The sequence below is a fragment of the Taudactylus pleione genome, unplaced genomic scaffold, assembly GCF_031769625.1.
Source record: "Taudactylus pleione unplaced genomic scaffold, aTauple2 ptg000201l, whole genome shotgun sequence".
Lineage (NCBI taxonomy): Eukaryota > Metazoa > Chordata > Amphibia > Anura > Myobatrachidae > Taudactylus > Taudactylus pleione.
In genome coordinates this window covers 59,101,047-59,119,911 of record NW_028284603.1, presented here as the reverse complement: position 1 = coordinate 59,119,911, position 18,865 = coordinate 59,101,047, and the positions used below count along the sequence as shown (strand labels likewise).

Sequence of the window (18,865 nt, the reverse complement as noted above, 5' to 3'; positions counted from 1 at the left end):
AATTCCAGACCACGCGAAAACGGAAGTCGGCGATTGCAGAACAGGCGGAAAGTACTGTCAGATGTGGGGAAGTGAGTATGTACCCCCCAAAAAAATGCACTAACATAGGGAATCAATGTAAATGTGTCCTAATACCCCTAATAAAAGTATTTGGGATACTGAAGTAGGTTAAATAGCTTCTTATTAGCATCTATGCAAAAGTGGTGAAGAATGGCATAAACAGTATTTTTAGGTGAAAATAAGTAGTCCTGTCAAATTCGGGGTACTTGAAAATGGGTGCTAGCATATTTAAATGTTTCTAAAGTGAACTTTTAAAAAAAATGTCAAATACGCACCTGCTACATGCACCTGCAATCCCAAACACACCTGACCCATCCTTGCAGACCCCCAAGAAGTCTATTTCGCTAGTTTTTATGCTTGTCCCCCACTTTTTACTTTTTCACCCCAAAAATGAAAGTAATTTTGAGGGGTTTTCTTAGGGTTTTTTATGTTTTTTTTTTCTTCAAGATTTGGCCTTTGGGGGACTGTCCCAAGGGTTCTGGGTCGTTTCCCCACGTTTGCACCCCAAAATAAAGATTTTGCACTTCTTTTCACCTGCTATTCATAGGCGAATCTTTTTCGCCTATTACAGTGCATTGAGTTTCCGCGTAAGCGAAATCCGGTTGGAATTGAATTTGGAGATAAGTTCTGACCAGGCGAAAAGCGGCAAAAGGCAAAACTTTTTAGCTGATTTCGGCTATTCGCCTCTAATTGAATACGGCCCTAAATCAGAGTTGAGGACCAGCAGCTCTAAATTGAGGATGCAACACTCTTGTTTGCTTATTTTTTAAAAATGTTAATGACAAACACGTTCTTAATTTTGACTTGATGCTGATTCTGGCAGAAAAAATACAACATAAAGTTTGTTATATAAAAGTGACATTTTATTTTGACATTAAGTAGATGACAGACACTTTTTATACAATAGCAATCGAAGAGGTGAAAGTGGCAGAAACATGGCAATGCCAAATTATAAAATATGTTGCACAAACAATTGTAGAGACAAGTGAATTTGATAAAATGTCCCACAATATGGTTCATACTGCATCACTGTATTTAGACAAAGGGATTCATCTATGTTCTGTAATCCTCTATCCCTTCCATTATGCCAACATTCTAAACGTATTCATAAGAACTGGCGCAGTAGCAAGACATCTGGGTGCCCTGGGCTCACCGTGCCACCCCCACATCATGATGTCACGGATGAGGGGTGCTAGCACCAGGAAACTGAATGCCAAGCGCTTTCTAAGGATGCACCGGGCAGCTCTCCAGATTGTAAAATGCCCTCCCAGACACTCTGCAAGCCAAATACAGATGCAACCGGGGTAACGATGGTGCTACCCTCTCAGCCTTGAATTCTGGACGGCGGCACTACCCACACACCACTAGTTACAGCCCTAATTAGAAGTTTCTTCTAACTAACCAGCGTATAAAATGACACTAATATCTGACTGTGCATTATCTTTTAGAAGTTGGTGGTTTTTTTACAACCGCATATCATAAACCACGTCTGTCTGTCTGTCTGTCTGTCTGTCTGTCTATCTATCTAATCTCCTTGTCTCTCTCCTCTGTGTAATTTGTCACTGATATTTTGGTAGAAATGACAGAGGTGGTAGCTTGAGCAGGCATTTTCACATTTCAAAAGGATGGCTTGTGCCATTGTATATTCCAGGACAGAAAGATAACATGTAATTACAACATTTCATGTAATGGCTTTCAGCATTATTTGTAGCTTTATTAACCTCAAATTGCTTGTTGACAATAGAATCAGCATCATGTCCCTGATCTGGCATATTGTTGTTCTGTTGGAAGTGATTATAGCTGCACAGTACTAACAGATGTAACAGCACACCGAAATAACATCTTGTGTATTAGAATATAAAGACAATATAATGGTTCTGTCTTCTCAGGTTTCTCAATTGTCCTGGATTGAGAGAAAAGTTGCTGCTACTCTTTTTGGAAATCCTCCCAGTGCAACAGTACAAGAGGCCTTGCAGAATTTTCTTAAGGCAAATATTTAAACTTTCTTTTCTTTAAAAAAACAAACATGGTATGATCACATCTGTGTGCTTGTGTTATTTTCTTATATAAATAAATGGCATCATACCATTAGCACAAGGCACAATCATTCATTAGTTATACGTGACAGTAGCACATTAACAGGAATGCAGGATCGCAGTTCTCAACTACTATATAAATGCTTTGACAACATGCGTAAGCACAGTTATGAAAATCTAGAAGCTTTAGATAAAATTTACAAATGTACATAGCGTTCCTTTCCCTTTGCAGAACATTTTGTTTTTGGTGTGTAATACATCCCCACCAGATTATATACACTCTGTTAGGACAGATCGCTTACGCTGGTAGTCTACACATTCTCAAAGCATGGTTTTTAAAGACTGATGGGGGAATTCAATTCAAACCGCGCACATATCGGCCATTTATGGTAGTGCTGACATTGCATCTTGCTATGCCATTGGACCTAATGTGCTGTTTCGGAATAGCACATTGCATCCTTTATGCATTATTGAATTCTGAAACATAAAATCGGCAAATGATGATTCTCTTTTCCAAAAACTGAAGATGAAATTTGCACAAAGTCCAGTTAATAAGCCATGGTCAGGGCAGGTACAGTAGCGGGCAATAGCAGTCCGAGTTCAGGACTAGTGACAAACAAAATAAGGTTAGTTCACAATTTGAGGTTGAGGTCAAAAGAAAAGCATCGGTGTATGTGAACTGGCTAGGTAATGACGAGTGTGGCAGTGCCATCCACTATCTCTAACAATAGGTTTGGATTATTAAAGAATATGCAATGTAAATAAAATTCCTCAATCTGTAAAAACATACCAAATATTATGAATTTAATAGACTTATACTCAACAGGATATAGTGGGTGTAAGTTTTTATTTTCAATGCATACAATAATACAAGGTCAAAATCAAAAAAAACATCCATAATAAGTGGACATAATCCCCCATGTAACAATGAGACATTACAAAGTCAATGCAATGGAAAGCGATCGGGATGTGTCAGTCAAATATTAACAAAAATAAATACTGAAACAAAGGCAAAGAGGGAGGGGAAAGGAATGCCCATTGGTGCGACACCTTGAGATATAAATTAAGTTAATTGCCTATACCAATACCAGTTGGTTGTCTCAAATAACTTAAATATAGACGATAGTTGATGCGAGTTCAACTTATAAATAAAAAATGCTACATTTTTTGTGGAACTTAACGACTCCACTTACAGTCGCAGGTCAGGTGGCTCTTCTATCATAGTATAGTAATTGTAAAAGTAAACTTTTAACAATGCTTAAAAAGGGGGGAATCCTCACCATCCAATACTGCATTATTACCTTTTTCGCCACTGTCACAATTGTAGTAAGTTAGCATAGGATTTCTCTTTTATGGGCTTCCAGGGCCAGTTATCATAATTAGAACACAGCAATGCCAATGGATTGGCATACAGTTGCAGAGAAAACAAATCATTAATAGAAAACATAACCCCAAACTGTACGTATTTTCCCACACTCCAGGAGGGTATGAAAAAGAGTAGCGGAGGTAAAGCGACATTTGGGGCATTGACCCAATTCCCCTGCAACCTTATGCCTCCTCTGGGTTTGTGAAATATAAATCCAGTGAAGTACCTTAACATGTATCTCTTGTAATGAGGCAAAAGAAAGAGAATGAAGCGTTGTGTCATAATATTTAGTAAGGGGGTCTTGATTTTCTAAGGATGGAATTAAATATTTCCCACTGGCAACTGTTGAAGCCCAGAAAGATGATGGATAACACTGGAGCAATAGTGAGGTGAGCCATCGAATTCTACAAGTCAGAGAGGCATGTGAAGTAATCAATGAGGCCAGGTCATAGGTATCATTGGCATTATTAATAGGAGGAGGGAGAGAACATGCAAAATGACGGACTTGTAAATACATCAAAAAATTATCATTCAGGATACTGTATTTCTCTTTAAGGTCTTGAAAAGAAAGCAAAGAACCATCTGGATCAAAAATGTCACGAATAGCAACGATACCTTTAGATCACCACTGCTGAAATTTGATATCATCAAGCCCCGGAGTAACTAAGGGGTTACCCCAAACTGTGGTGAATCTGAAACTTTGGGGATTACGATGTAATTTACAGTGAATAACTAACCAGGAAAAATGTGTCTCTAAAAAGTATATTATCAAGCATGCCCGACAGTATAGCCGAATGAGGTGTATGTAATAGTGCACATGGGCAATAATGCGAGAAAAGCGCCATTTCTAAAGACGTCCATATACGTACATATATTATTATTATTTTATTATTATTACCAGTTATTTATGTAACGCACACATATTCCGCAGTGCTTTACAGAGAATATTTGGCCATTCACATCACTCCCTGCCCCAGTGGAGCTTACAATCTATATTCCCTATCACATGCGCACACACATAGACACTAGCGTTAATTTGTGTTGGGAGCCAATTAAGCTACCAGTATATTTTTGGAGTATGGGAGGAAACTGGAGTACCTGGAGAAAACCCATGCAAGCACAGAGAGAATATACAAACTCCGCACAGGTAGGGCCGAGGACCGCCTTATTGAAAGCAGCCAAATCGGTTACCCCTAAACCACCCTGAGAATGGGGAAGTTGGATTTTCATTAATGATACCCTAGGTTTCTTGTTATTCCAAAGGAATTTTGAAAATAGTTTCAAAGTCTTCTTTGAAAGACTCAAGGGCAGCATCTGCATTAAATAGGAGAGTTTGGGGAAAATTATGCTTTTGTGCACCGCAACACGACCTAACAATGATAAGGGGAGCAATTGGTAACTATCTAACAAATGTTTGATTTTAGATAACAAAGGTGTGTAACTGACTTTATATAAACCAGATAGATGCGGAGTAATAGAAACCCCAAGATATTTCATAGAGGCACCCGCCTTTAGAGAGCTGAACCGCCAGAAAAGGGGAGGGGTCAAAAGCAGATGGGGAGCCCAAAGGTAGAAATTCTGACTTATGAAAATTGACTCTATATCCTACAAAAGATCCAAAATGGGTTAAAACATCGATCACAGTCAGAACAGAGAGGCTGGGTTGCTCAGAAACAACAGCATGTCATCAGCGAATAACGCTAGATTTGTTTCCCACGGCCCAACTCTTATCCCTGTAAAGGATGTAATATTCCTTAGAGCAACTGCTGATGGTTCTAGGGCTAGTGCAAAATAGAATGGAGAAAGTGGACAACCCTGTCTTGTGCTGCGCTCCACCTGAAATGGAGGAGATATATAACCATTACATGCAATCTGGGTTAATGGTACAGAATTTAAAACTTTTAACGTCTGGATGAAGTCCTCCGGGAACCCAAACCAACCCAGAACTTCCTACAAATTATCTCATGTTACCATGTCAAAGGCTTTTCGGCATCTAGGGACAAGAGAACTGCATCAGTCCGATCCTCGGGGGACTCCAACCATTGTTGTACAGCAAGAACGTTGGGTAAATTAACCACCCAGTGTTGCCTCACACAAAACCAGTTTGATCAGCATGAACTATAGAAGGAAGGATCAATTTAAGAGTGTCAGCCATAATTTTCGTATTTTATAATCTAAATTTAGAAGAGAGATAAGTTGGTAAGACCCCGACAGCTCCCGATCACGCCCAGGTTTGGGGAGCATTTTCAGGGAAGCAGAATTGAAATACAGAGGTAATGCTTTCTTTTCAAGAATGTCATTATACAAAGTTACAAGCGTTTCACCAATACGAGGTAGTAAAAGTGTGTAATATTCGCCCGTATTGTCTTTCATCTAATTAGTTGAATTGTAATTGATTTGCTTGTTAATGGGCTGGACTTTTTTTTTTTTTTTTTTTAAAGCATGATTTGTATGGAAATAAAAAAAAGTTTAGACACTGTATTTGTACAGTTTAGCTCTATTTAATTGTGGATGGAGCAGTAGTTATCCCAAATTGATTTCCCAAATACTTTTCTCTTAAACTACCTGTCAGCCTGCATTTTCTATCTGGAAATTGGATAAAGATCAAAACAAGAAAATTACATTCAGGAATTATCCATTTTTTTTAGTCACAGTGTATTCTATTGTGCTCCATTCTTATTTCCCCTTAAAGAAAGTCTCCATTTTAAAGATCATTGATACCCAAACAGCCACCTGACAAGACATCCCACAACCTGACTATCCAGGTGAATCCCAGACAGGCGGCAAGCCTAGCGCCATATATTTCTTGTATTAATTTTGGGAAGGTTTTGCTTTGGTACATCAGAAATTGTTAAAGAAAAAAATTATGCTCAATATTACATCAGGTTATTTAAAAATGCTGCATGCTTTGCTTTACTTTAATTAATGAAGAACTCCACATTGAGTGTAGATTGCATTGTAATTAACAGCATAACCCCAACTAACAGAATTGCATTGTTCAGGGTCTGGAATACCTACTTTTTGTCAGATACCCACCAGTGAGGTGAGGCAGAACCTTTCCTGTTATACTTGGGTATACTCCAGAGTTTTGACTATAAAAATTATAAGAAAATTGTATTATTCTAATCATTTTTATAGTCAAAACTCTGGAGTAAAAAGTGTATGGCAGGTGAGGCACTGCCTCCCCTGTCTACCTTTTCCGCACATGCCTGATCAAAACTCACCAAATTTCCAACACTATATACTGCTGCACCTTTGTATAATGCCCACATGAACCCTCTGGTTCATTTACGTATCTGTAAATCTGGCTCTAATACTAGCCAGTGTCTCCCCAGCCATTTACCTCGCCGCACATCACTGATGCCCACCCCATTGGCCACCTCAGACACCAAAGGAGAGATTTGTCTGAGGAGATCGGAAAGAAAATTATAGACAAGCATGTTAAAAGTAAAGGCTATAAAACCATCTCTGAGCAGCTTGAAGTTCCTGTGACTACAGTTGCAAATGTTAAGTACTGTAAAGTCCATGGGACTGTAGCCAACCTCCCTGGATACAGCCGCATGATTAACATCAACCCCAGAATAAGCAGGATAGTGAGAATGGTAGTAAAAAAGAAAAGGAAAACTTCCAAAGAGATACAAGCTGAATGCCAAGGTCAAGCTCTATGTTCACAGACGCAAAGAAATTAAGCTTTCAAAGAAGAGACCACCATGCTTGACACATGGGGAAGGTCCAGTTCTGTTTTGTAGTTGCTTTTCTGCATCTGGCACAGGGTGCTTTGAATCTGCGCAGGGCACAATGAAATCTCAGGACTATCAAAGCATTCTAGAGTGAAACATTCTGCCAGTCGCAGGTCATGGGTCCTCCAACAGGATGATAACCCAAAGCACATAGCCAAAAGCACCCAAGAATGGATAAGAACAAAACGTTGGACTATTCTGAAGTGGCCCTTTATGAGCCCTGATCTGAATCCTATCGAACATCTATAGAAAGAGCTGAATCATGCAGTCTAGAGAAATTATCCATCAAACCTGAGACAGCTGGGGCAGGTTGCTCAAGAAGCCACTCTACCTGTTGTCAGGTGCAGAAATCTTATTGAGAGCTACAGAAATCGCATGATTGCCTCTAAAGGTTGTGCAACAAAATATTAGGTTAATGTTTAGTCCATGCCATTTTAATTTGTTTTTTATTTAAAATATTCTGTTGAATCAAAAGCAAAGTCTGATTTCTATTAAATAAACAATGTTGGATGCCAAGTTATTTCAGAGAAAAATATGGGTTCTTCTTTTTTCGGGAGAAGTCCATGTCTGTATATAGATCAGGGGTGGGGAACCTTTTTTCTGCCGAGGGCCATTTTGATATATATAACATTATTCGCGGGCCCGGTGCAGACCACGCTCCCTCCATGTGACGTACCACGGGGCGTCGTCACAATCGCCGGTGATTACAGCAATGCCCGGAGCTTCCTGAGGATGCTCTGGGGAGCTGTAAGGGCAGCAGTGTGACCATTTGAAGTGTCCTAATGACACTCCAGGTGCCAGTGCTGCATAGATTCTGGCTGTAGTGTGCCATTCTAGGTACTTTGCTAGCCAGACGAGGCTAGCAGAAAAAAGCTCCATGGGCCAGACCAAATGATTCCGCGAGCCTTATACGGCCCCCGGGCCTGAGGTTTCCCATCCCTGATATAGATCATATATTGCAAAGGAAATTTGCATTTCTTTCATACTCCTCTTTTGTTGCCTTGTCATTTTATTATTTTAATATTTTGCTTGTTATATTATAGGCTGAAGAGATGCATCCTGGATACTCCAAATACAACTATGTATTTCTGGCAAAGGTAACCAGAACCTGTCGTTCTAACATCAGACCATGAATAAAATATAATGTAAATATCTGCAGTTAGATCAATTTTTCATTGTTGTCTTAAAACTTTCTCCCCAGTGCTATAAAGATCTTGGACAGAAACCTCTTGCTTTGAAGTACTGTGATGATGCATCCGCATTGCCATCTGTTACTAAAGAGGTGAGAGCTGTAAAATATACAATGTAATCTTGTAGCCTGCGCACAGTTCATCTAATAAATGAATTGAGTGAGAAGGCCAGTCTCCGCAATGCAGTCATTGAGAAGATCATTATGTTCCTTTGGTTTGATCTTTTTGGCTAGTTGACCTGAACATTTTAACAGAAATACAGCTTGGAGTACATCAATTGTGTTATCTGCTGACCATCTCAGAATTTAGCTTAACACAGTAATGTGCTATATCTGTAGTTGGGATGGACTGAATATATTTTAGAACTATACATATAAGTCTAATTTGCAGGCCACTGATTAAATAAACAGTCCTCTCAGAATCAAACTTAATTTCCTGACAATTACATTTAGTATTGAACTAATTATTGGGGCCTATTCATCTAACGCTGCATTAATGTTATGTTAGTTAATTCTACAAATCACATTTTTCTTATGCATTATAATTGTGTAATAAGTAGGAATTTGTGGACACCTACCTACTCCGGAATGCAATCCGGTATCCTGGGTCCCCGTGATCCTGCCTTCTCCTTTCTTCTGTTTATTTACCGTTCTTGACGGGTTGTTATATTTTACTACGCATGCGCCATCTACTGTAGTTGGACTTTTCCTGTGCATGTGCTGTCTGGTGTTGTAGATGTACTTGTCTGCGTATTATTGAGAAACGGCTGCTGGGAGCTATGAAGAAAGGGCTAAAAGACAGGAAAGTATACAACTTCCCTGTTATTATTATTATTATCCTTTATTTATATGGCGCCACAAGGGTTCCGCAGCGCCTTACAAAGTACATAAACAAATGAGCACACAAGACAAGTACATAGACACACGATAACACAAGAAAAACAGTTATTAACAGTACAAACAATGCAGGACAAATACACAATTTATACATTGTTGCATGACACTTAAATAAGCAGCATGGCGTCAGCAACCAAGGGTTAGGTGCTGTTGTAAATTAAAGTAGGAGTAAGTGAAGAAGTACATGAGGGAAGAGGGCCCTGCTCGTGAGAGCTTACACTCTAAAGGGGAGGGGGCAGACAAACAGGGGTGACATAGATGTTTTGTCAATTACACATTTTATTTTAAATTGCAATATATGACAAATATCTATGTTAGGGGTACAAATAAAACAAAAGGGCTACCAAGTTGTAAAACATTGCAGTTTTCTAGAAAAGTAATTCTCAAAGTACATGGATGACAATGAATTTTGGCCAGAGAAACAATTATATTAACTTAGGCCCTGATTCAGAGCCGGACGCTCTGACCAGAGCGCTCGCTCTGAATCAGGGCCCACCTCCATAATTATGGAGCGTCCTCCTGATGCTCGTATAGCTGTGGGTCACCACCCACAGCATATACGAGCGTGCAGGATGATGGTCTTGACCATCACGACCATCGCCACTGCGAGCCGAAGCCTGCGGTTGAGTTTCTCAACCGCAAGGCCCGGAGTGATTTTGGCTCTATCAGAGCCAAAATCACTCCCACTGACATCACTAGTGATGTCAGTGGGGCCGGCTTCTGACGGTAGGCGTTCCCTTGGGAACGCCCCCGTCTGGGAGGCACGCCCACCAAAGGGGGCGTGCTGTCAATCAACATCGACAGCACGCCCCCTTTGATCAGACACAACGAGCGAAGGAAAGTCCATCCATTTACCTCATGGGCGTCAAACGGAATTAGATCAGTGGGATGTCTATTGGACTATAATACGATAAGGCCTCTCACATTCCAACAGGCGGTGGGGAAATATAGTTTTCTCTCATCTTTCCCATTTGCATATTATCAAGCCCAACATTACGTTGGTGAAACTATTAAAATTTTCTCTGCACAAGATTGGTCCAACTCTTTAGACCCCTTTTTGGCCAATCCTCCGCCCATATCTAAGGCCATTTCTATCCACTACAATTTTCTTAGAGTAAAGCTTGATTATGAGCGTATTCAAACAGGGCTGTCTCGTTGGCTGTGCCATTTTCCAGAATTGTCAATAGATTATTTACTTAATGCATTAGAAAAATCCTGTCATCTCATACTAGCTAGTTCCTACAAAGAACTATTTTTAAGCCCTCACAGAAGTTTTTTGATGGGGTCTTCCTCTTCGCACAGATGTTATAGATGCCAGTGAGAAAATGCAGATATATTTCACTGTCTTTGGGCATGCCCCTTAGTAAGAATCTTCTGTTTGGGTGTCAGAAAGTTTGCAATTGAACACCTAGTGAACTATTTACCCTTTAATGCGGAGTGGGCCATATTGGGCATTAGTGCTGCAGCACGGAAAACTATTCTTCAGATGTGGATTCAGCCGGCTACCCCTCCTTTATCTCTGTTTCGAGAGAAGTTGTTCTATCTTTTCAGGATGGACTGGAGAGGGAGACCAGGGTTGGAAGGTTTTTTGAGATGTGGGAGAGTTATGTGACCACTCTGCCACTAAGTACAAGGCAGCTGCTCCACAAGTGTTTTTCTCCTACATCATGGTTCGAACTCAGAATGGTGGATAATGACCCGCCGATATTGATTTAGAGGGGCGGGGCCATTATCCGCATGGCGGCAAGATTCAATTGTTGAAATCTGATAGATAATTTTTCAGTTTCTATAATATCAGAGATATGTGTTATGTTATAGCGTTGGAATTTTGTATGGTATCAAAACTATGTTATGTGTTGTACAATGATATCTGTTATGTATAATTGTGCAATACCACAAAATATTGTTATTTTTGTGCTAAAGAGTCATAATAAAAATATTTTTGAAAAAAAATGGCATAGAGGCAAGTGTTTCTGGGTCGAAATATACCAACAGGCGGCAGCAACAAAGGTATTCTCCCTGTGCATGCTGTGGGCTCCAACTGATCCTCTGCACAGTTGGCCACATATAGGTGCGTGATCACAAAAGACGGGGGACTGCAGCAGATACAGTATCTCCGATATCTGCTGTGGTCCCCCTAGATACATTCGGGCGATATTGCAAATTTGCAGATGTCTCCCGAAAATGGATGTTTTCTCCCGGGGGATATCCTGCAAATTTATTTTAGTAAATAGGCCCAAAAGAAACATTCTATTTTAGTGTGTTTGTACAGATTGATAGATATGCACCACATTTATTTTCCCTTGTTTTCTTTGGGGAGGTGCGTAAAATCTAGAATTTGCCTCCGTGCGACTGGGATGAACTTATGCCACTGCCCCTATATACTGTAGAATTCTGAGGATTATTATATTTATTCCCATATCACACTTTTTGCCACATTTTAGTTCATCAAATGATGTTTCATTATGAGCTCTGGATATAAGAGATTTTTAATTTTTACTAATAATGGCTGATAGATTTATGTAGTAGGCTTGAGCATGAAAATAATGACAAACATTCATCCAGTATCCTGTAATATGGGAAGCAATCTTCACATTGCTACTAATAACATAGTCATCATCTTTGTTGCTTTTACTATTTGTAACATAAAGGTTTGCTTTTTCCCTACGGTCGATGATACACTAGGTTCCCAAAAAGTTTCAACATATGTGCCCTCATACACTATAACTGCAGTCACCATACAGCCATTCTCTGCGCACCAGGACCCTTCTTTTTTTGGCTTGTGTTTTAGTCACAATCAGATGTGACAAACCACTTCATGAAACTGCACTGATTAATTTGATATCCGACACTATTATATCTGTGTGTGTCTGAATCTGTATACAAAGTGCTACCATGCAGAGGTCGCTGCTATTTTTCCATGACAAGGTCCATTGTGCTTCATATACAGATTCAGTCACACACAGATAGATATACAAGTGTTGCATATCAAATGAATCAGTGCAGTCTCATGAAGTGGTTTGTCACATCCGTTTGTGAATAAGACGTTTGGTACCTACCAGCTCACTCTTTACAGGCAACTCGCACCACATGGCATATGGAGACTAGGGGGTATATTTACCAAAGTGCGGGTTTTTAGAAGTGGAGATGTTGCCCATAGCAACCAATCAGATTCTACTTAACGCTTATCTAGCACCTTCTAGACGATAATAGCTAGAATCTGATTGGTTGCTATGGGCAACACCTCCACTTCTAAAAACCCGCACTTTAGTAAATATACCCCCTAGGTGTATGACACCTCTGTAGCTATCAGAACAGTCAACTGGATCCTGTTTTTTGGTACTCAAACCACAACAGCTGATTTCCTACCTGTTCAATTAACATCTGGTAGTTCCAAACTGCTGGTTGCTTGGGGCCCAAACACAGTAGAGTTTGTTTATTTCAAAAAGATCAAGTAAGCTGGTTGTCACTGCAGGCAGCTTTTTTTATCATTTTTCTTTTAATTAACAATAGATCTACAGTATTTGTTTTTGGTAATCACATATTCTTAGAGCTATGTTTTTATCATTAAACAAGCTTAGAGAGCTTTTTCCTCTTGTGGTCCATTTTAATTTTCTTTGTGTATGTGCACTAAACTATTTTAATGGAAAAAACCCTATAATCGTACATTCCAACAGGGCACTGTTTATGTGGTATGTTCTGCCCACCTTTGCGTGGGTTTGCTCTATGTGCTTATGTTTCCTCCTACATTTAAGAAACCTAATGGTGGGTTAATTGGCTTCTACCAAATGCAACAATATGTTTGTTTGTGGCAGGGAATATAGACTGTAAGCTCCACTAAGACAGGGACTTGTGGGAGGATGGTCATGTTAATTATTAATTATATGTCAATTGTTCTATTGTTTTTTTATTAACAGAAGCAAAATACAGCAGAAAACAAGCTTTCTCCCAATTAATTTGTGCACACTGTAGTTTTCTATTCCATATTGTTTTTAGCATAATCTACTATAATATAGTGTAACTAGGCAACCTGCCACACTCAAGTTGCTGTAGAACTTCAACTTTCACCATGCCCTGCCACAGTTTTGCTGTTAAGGCATGTGGTAGGGCATGCTGAGATATGTAGTTCCACAGCAGCTGCAGTGCCACAGGTTGCCCACCACTGTAATCTACTATCGTGAAAAAGTACATACTCATCCACGCCTTCCTCTCAAAAATTACATTATCAGGTATCCAAACACAATCTTATATATTAGATATTCCGGTATATTTATTGCTGAATTACGCTACCTGAGGCCCAGTGGGTATGTTTCAATTAGTTTTGCTAAATTCACACAGTGTAGTGAATGCAGTATCCTATACTTTTTCTGTACTTAAGAAATGATAGATAAATGTTCTAAAAAAGCATGGATAAGACCCAAAACTGTTGTGGATGATGCCAGTGAGAATTTATGGTGGCATCACTTAAAAATCTTACACTGCGAGGCACTTTACTTGTGTTGCCTTCAGCTTTTAGATTATTCGATGGTGGGAAAAAATCACAGTAATAGAATCTGTAAAGAAAATATAAAATGAGTATTTCTAAAATATATCATAAGTGTGTAGACTTTTCTTTCATTATGCAGTATTAGTGACATACTGTATATTAACTATTTATACATTTACAGTTGTGTTATTAATTATTGGGTTTCTTTAAATAGAACAGCTGTTGAAAAACAAGCTTTTTTTTTTTAAAGTAAATATGAAATAATTAGCTCATATAAAATAGACATGAAATATACTATATGTTCATGCCAAACACTTCACCGTAACCTCATTTTTGGCATGTTATAAGGCAGTACTTGTATTATTATGCAGCTGAGTCAGACCTGAGATTAATTCATGCTGTGGTGTAATGCTCACATTCTAACCATGTTTGCTTTACTGTCGTATAGTTTCTTGCTTTTATATAGATGTTTTGCCTTTTTTTTTTGTTTGTTTATACAAACAATGTATTGAATTTGTTTTTATCCAATATAGCTTCCATATTTTATTACACCTAAAGCTGGCCATACACGCTACAATTATAGGGGCGATCCGCCTGATATCGGCGGATCGCCCCGATAATTGTAGCGTGTGGGAGGGCTACTGGGGGTTAAATATTGCTCGGTCGGGCATGCTGAATTGTCCAGCATGCCCGTCTGATGCGGTATTTACCGGTAAACTGTCGGCCGCATCAGGCAGTGTATGCCGCAGCCGACAGACAGACATTTCCAGGGAAATGTCTCCTCCCCCGGGGGCGGAGCGCAGATGTCGGGGCTAATACACTGTGAGAGAAATCTCACAGTGTATGCCGGCGACATCTGCGGCTGGCGGGCTTCCAGATAAAAAATGTCTGTCGGTCTGACAGACATTTTATCTGGCCATGTATGCCCGGCATAACTGATAGTTGTGCGTTTTAAACATATAGCACATTTATCATTTTTAATTTGTGTGAGTGCTCCTTTGCAAAGCAAACAAAGTATTTCAAAAGCGACGTGGCACGAATCGGCATAGAATAGAATGCATATTACCTACTCTTCAGAAAATATCATATTGTAAAATGTGCTGTGAAAGCAGTCCGCATTACTTTTCCAGAAATCCATTGTGAGATCCGGAAATAGGATGAACAGTGTCAGCTAGGAATGGATGTTCAGAGGGTTTGATCTCTATGACCAATCGGGATCAGCACTGTGTATTGATAATGGAGCACTTATCGTCAGAGGAAAATCGATAATTTTTTTTTTTTGCCGACAAATTGCTAATTTGCATATGAGTAAAATAAACCCACTTCTTACAGAGAACATTAACAGTGCAAATAGGGCAATTATCAAACCAGCCGATATATCGTACGGCTTGTATCGATTAGGTCTTAAATATTGTATTTCGCAATGTATCAATATTTAATGTCCATCCCTAATGTCCCCTGCATAGTGGGACTGGAGCATGACTATATGTGACAGAGCTTCTGACAATCATCTGATAGGCCACACTGAGTGTCTGCGATCCTTTGGGAGGAGCTAATTGGGAGTTGAAAGAGAATCTGCTCTATCCCTTGGCCTCCAGCTGTTGATAGTTTTTTCTACTGAAGGTGCCATCACCAAGCAGACTGACGTTGATGAGCAGAGCCCCTACTTTCCTCCTCCAGCCTAGTTCAGTACTTGCTACTTCTAAGACCCTTGAAAGCTGGGGTCATTACTTCCCCTCTTGGTACAGGTTTGCCAGCAAGTATGCTATATTGCTACTCAGCGCTCTGACAGACTGCAGAAGATTTACCTGCATCACTTGTCCATCTTTGCATCTGGCACGAGTATAGGAAGCTACATCTAATAATTTGCCTCAAGGTATGACTAAAGCTGAGAAAATCCTGCCTCATTAAGGGGAGCTTTAACATACTGCTAGGTACACAGTACATATGCTAGTTTAAGTCACACACACTTTCATCTAGTCTGTATATTACCGCAAGCAGCTCGGTAATAGGATGTCAAAGAATCCTTCACTCAAACACTAATGGGTTTCATTTGACAAGAAAGCTGAGATCCTTTAGCAACAGTCATAGAGGACTGTTACTAAACCACAGTCTGCTGGCACCATGTCAGTCATAATAGAACTATGGCCCTCATTCAGAGCCGCACGCAAGCGGGCGCACGTACGTTAGGCGTACGTACAAAAATATTTAAATTCAATGGCTCGCTCGTATTTTCGTTCGCATCTAAAATTCCTCCCTAAACTCTGACGACCCCTCCTCTAACTAACGAGCATACGAAATAGCGAGCGTACATCCCCGAAATGGCTTGAAAGGAACGCACGCACAAGTATAAACAGGAAGTGGCCTTGTCAGATGTCGATTACCTGCTCCTTTATTCTGCCTACCTCCATCAATCGTATCATGCCAATCAATGTATCAATTAGCTTAATTGTTTGTTTTTTTTCAACACAATGCAAGAAACTTTACTCTTGTCTGTGTTTGTGTTTACCCGCAGAATACGTACGGATGAAACATTCGCTTGTATTGTTTAAAAAACATGTGAACCACAATTAAACAATTGTACTATTGCTGTGTATCCCCGCATATTTCCCTGGGTTCATTTCTTTATTTAAATTTGCTTACGCATGTCACTGCATCAAGCCTATCCTAACTCTCCATAGATTTCTGGCCCTGTCGAACACATGACTCATACACTAACCAATAAAATTGCTCCTGTTAATTTCCAAAATACATTAGCCAATCAGAAAATTTTTACACACTTTATCAAAAATGATTTTTAAGAAAAACACCATTGCCATCATGAGAGCCTCCGCATTCACCAGGCGTGAGCTGCTGGTGCTTACGGAGGTCATGGATCGCCGGATCACCAGCCAGCCAGAACCCATGACCAACCGGCAGAAGCGCTCCGCGTATGCGGAGGTACGGTCCCGCCTGCGGTCCTTTGGATCACGCCGCAACATCGGGCAGCTGGAGCGCAGGTGGTCCGACCTGCAACGGCGAACGCCCCGCTTGCTGGCATGCTTTCGCATGCAGATCCTGGCAAGTAAGTGTTATGTATTGTGGTTTTAATGTTTGTGTTTGTGGGGCAAACTGCGTGTGCATGTTTTCCTGTCTGTTCTATTTATTATTTGTACTCATATCTGCGTGTGCATGTTTTCCTGTCTGTTCTATTTATTATTTGTACTCATATCTGCGTGTGCATGTTTTCCTGTCTGTTCTATTTATTATTTGTACTCATATCTGCGTGTGCATGTTTTCCTGTCTGTTCTATTTATTATTTGTACTCATATCTGCGTGTGCATGTTTTCCTGTCTGTTCTATTTATTATTTGTACTCATATCTGCGTGTGCATGTTTTCCTGTCTGTTCTATTTATTATTTGTACTCATATCTGCGTCTGCATGTTTTCCTGTCTGTTCTATTTATTATTTGTACTCATATCTGCGTGTGCATGTTTTCATGTCTGTTCTATTTACTATTTGTACTCATATCTGCGTCTGCATGTTTTCATGTCTGTTCTATTTATTATTTGTACTCATATCTGCGTCTGCATGTTTTCCCTCTTTTTATGAATTTTTAATTCTACTGCTATTTTTTTTTGTTTGTTTTTTTTTGATCAAATATCTTGGCCACAAAAAAAGGCAATACAATATTATGCCAATTTGTTTGTGTGTAAACAATAAATTTAAAAAAAAACACTGACATTGTATTGTGACATTATTGTACAAATGGGTTACATTTAATCCTGGCCTTAAACGCAAAAACTGACCCTCTTTTGTTAAAAAAAAGGCCTCTTTAAGGAACGTTTAAAAAAACACATAGCGATGCAAATTCCACAGTAAACCAAAAAAAAGGGGAGCTAATTAAAAGATGATGACATTATTTTTACAATAGGCCATAACCACCAAATTGTGGCCAAAATAAAAGCCCAAAAATGTACGCTAATTGATTATGTAATCATGACCTTAGCAGCTCTGATTTCCACCTGCGTACGCTTTTGTGCTATCCCAATAAACTGCTTTCCAAACACATACCAAGCCGGATTTCAATCCAACACTAATTACTTTACTGACCAGCCACGATTAATCGCAGCACCATCGTGGAGTCCCGGGACGGAGGAGAAGGCCATCGCCAATGTGGTCGAGTAATCCTGACCCTAAGCTGTGCGAGCATTTTGAAGGGAAAGCGGATGTTTCAGTGACGTATGAGACGGTCCGAACACATTTGACGTTCGCATCTGCTAATGTATGTACGCCCCAAAAACGCTTCGCCACGCCTGCGTTTTGTCATCTCCACCCCCGTCAACACCCAAAAACGCCCTGTTCTGTCAATCACATTTGACATGTCACTTCCTGTACGCTATTTTAGGAACGAGAGAAAAAAAGCTCGCAATCTGCCGTACGCACATGCGCGGTGTAACACCGACGCATGCGCGGTTAGTCAACATCGGAACGCAACGAGCGTACTGTTGTTAACGTGCGGCTCTGAATGAGGGCCTATGCTCCTATAAATGTACCTGTTGCTTTGTGTAGCAGCATATCTAACACCTGGGGATTGTTTACTGGTGAGCCTGAGACTTAGCACTGGGCTTTGCCTCCAATTGTATGGCTAATTTTACCCACTGTGACAGGAAATATAATGCAAACTGTGGCCACAGGGGCATGGCTCTAAGGGTGTGCATGTTGTTCCTCAGCCAATATCTCTGGAGACATGCCAACAAACCCTGCAACAACCCTCCACTTCACGGAAACCTTCAGGGACTGAACCCTCTCTGGCTGTCACCGATGGGTGATTACTTAAACCTGGTAGGAATGTAGGAGGGATATTTTGATGACGTACAGTTTGTTTGGGACTCTTTTAAAGGGTTTCTCAGGGTATTGAGCCTTCAAACAAATTAAAAAAACATAAGGAAACTCAACTCAAGCAAGTTTGCTATGGCTTGGAGTGTGCATATCTTTCCTTGCGTGCTAAAGGCAGGTCAGAGGGAGGTTTGGTGACTTCTTTGATAAGTCCAAATGCAGATTGCTTTTCACCAGGCATGCTCATTATACCCAGGGCAGAAATACCAAAC

General features: G+C 40.1%; 1 protein-coding gene across 1 annotated transcript in view; it reads left to right on the top strand.

Annotated features, from left to right (window-relative positions):
* RMDN2 (regulator of microtubule dynamics 2) overlaps nucleotides 1-18,865 on the top strand; it is a 165,320-nt gene that overhangs the window by 121,908 nt on the left and 24,547 nt on the right. The window contains exons 8-10 of the mRNA XM_088477642.1: nucleotides 1,950-2,048; nucleotides 8,246-8,299; nucleotides 8,404-8,484. Of these exons, the coding sequence (XP_088333768.1) occupies nucleotides 1,950-2,048; nucleotides 8,246-8,299; nucleotides 8,404-8,484 (234 nt within the window). The remainder of the gene's footprint in view (nucleotides 1-1,949; nucleotides 2,049-8,245; nucleotides 8,300-8,403; nucleotides 8,485-18,865) is intronic.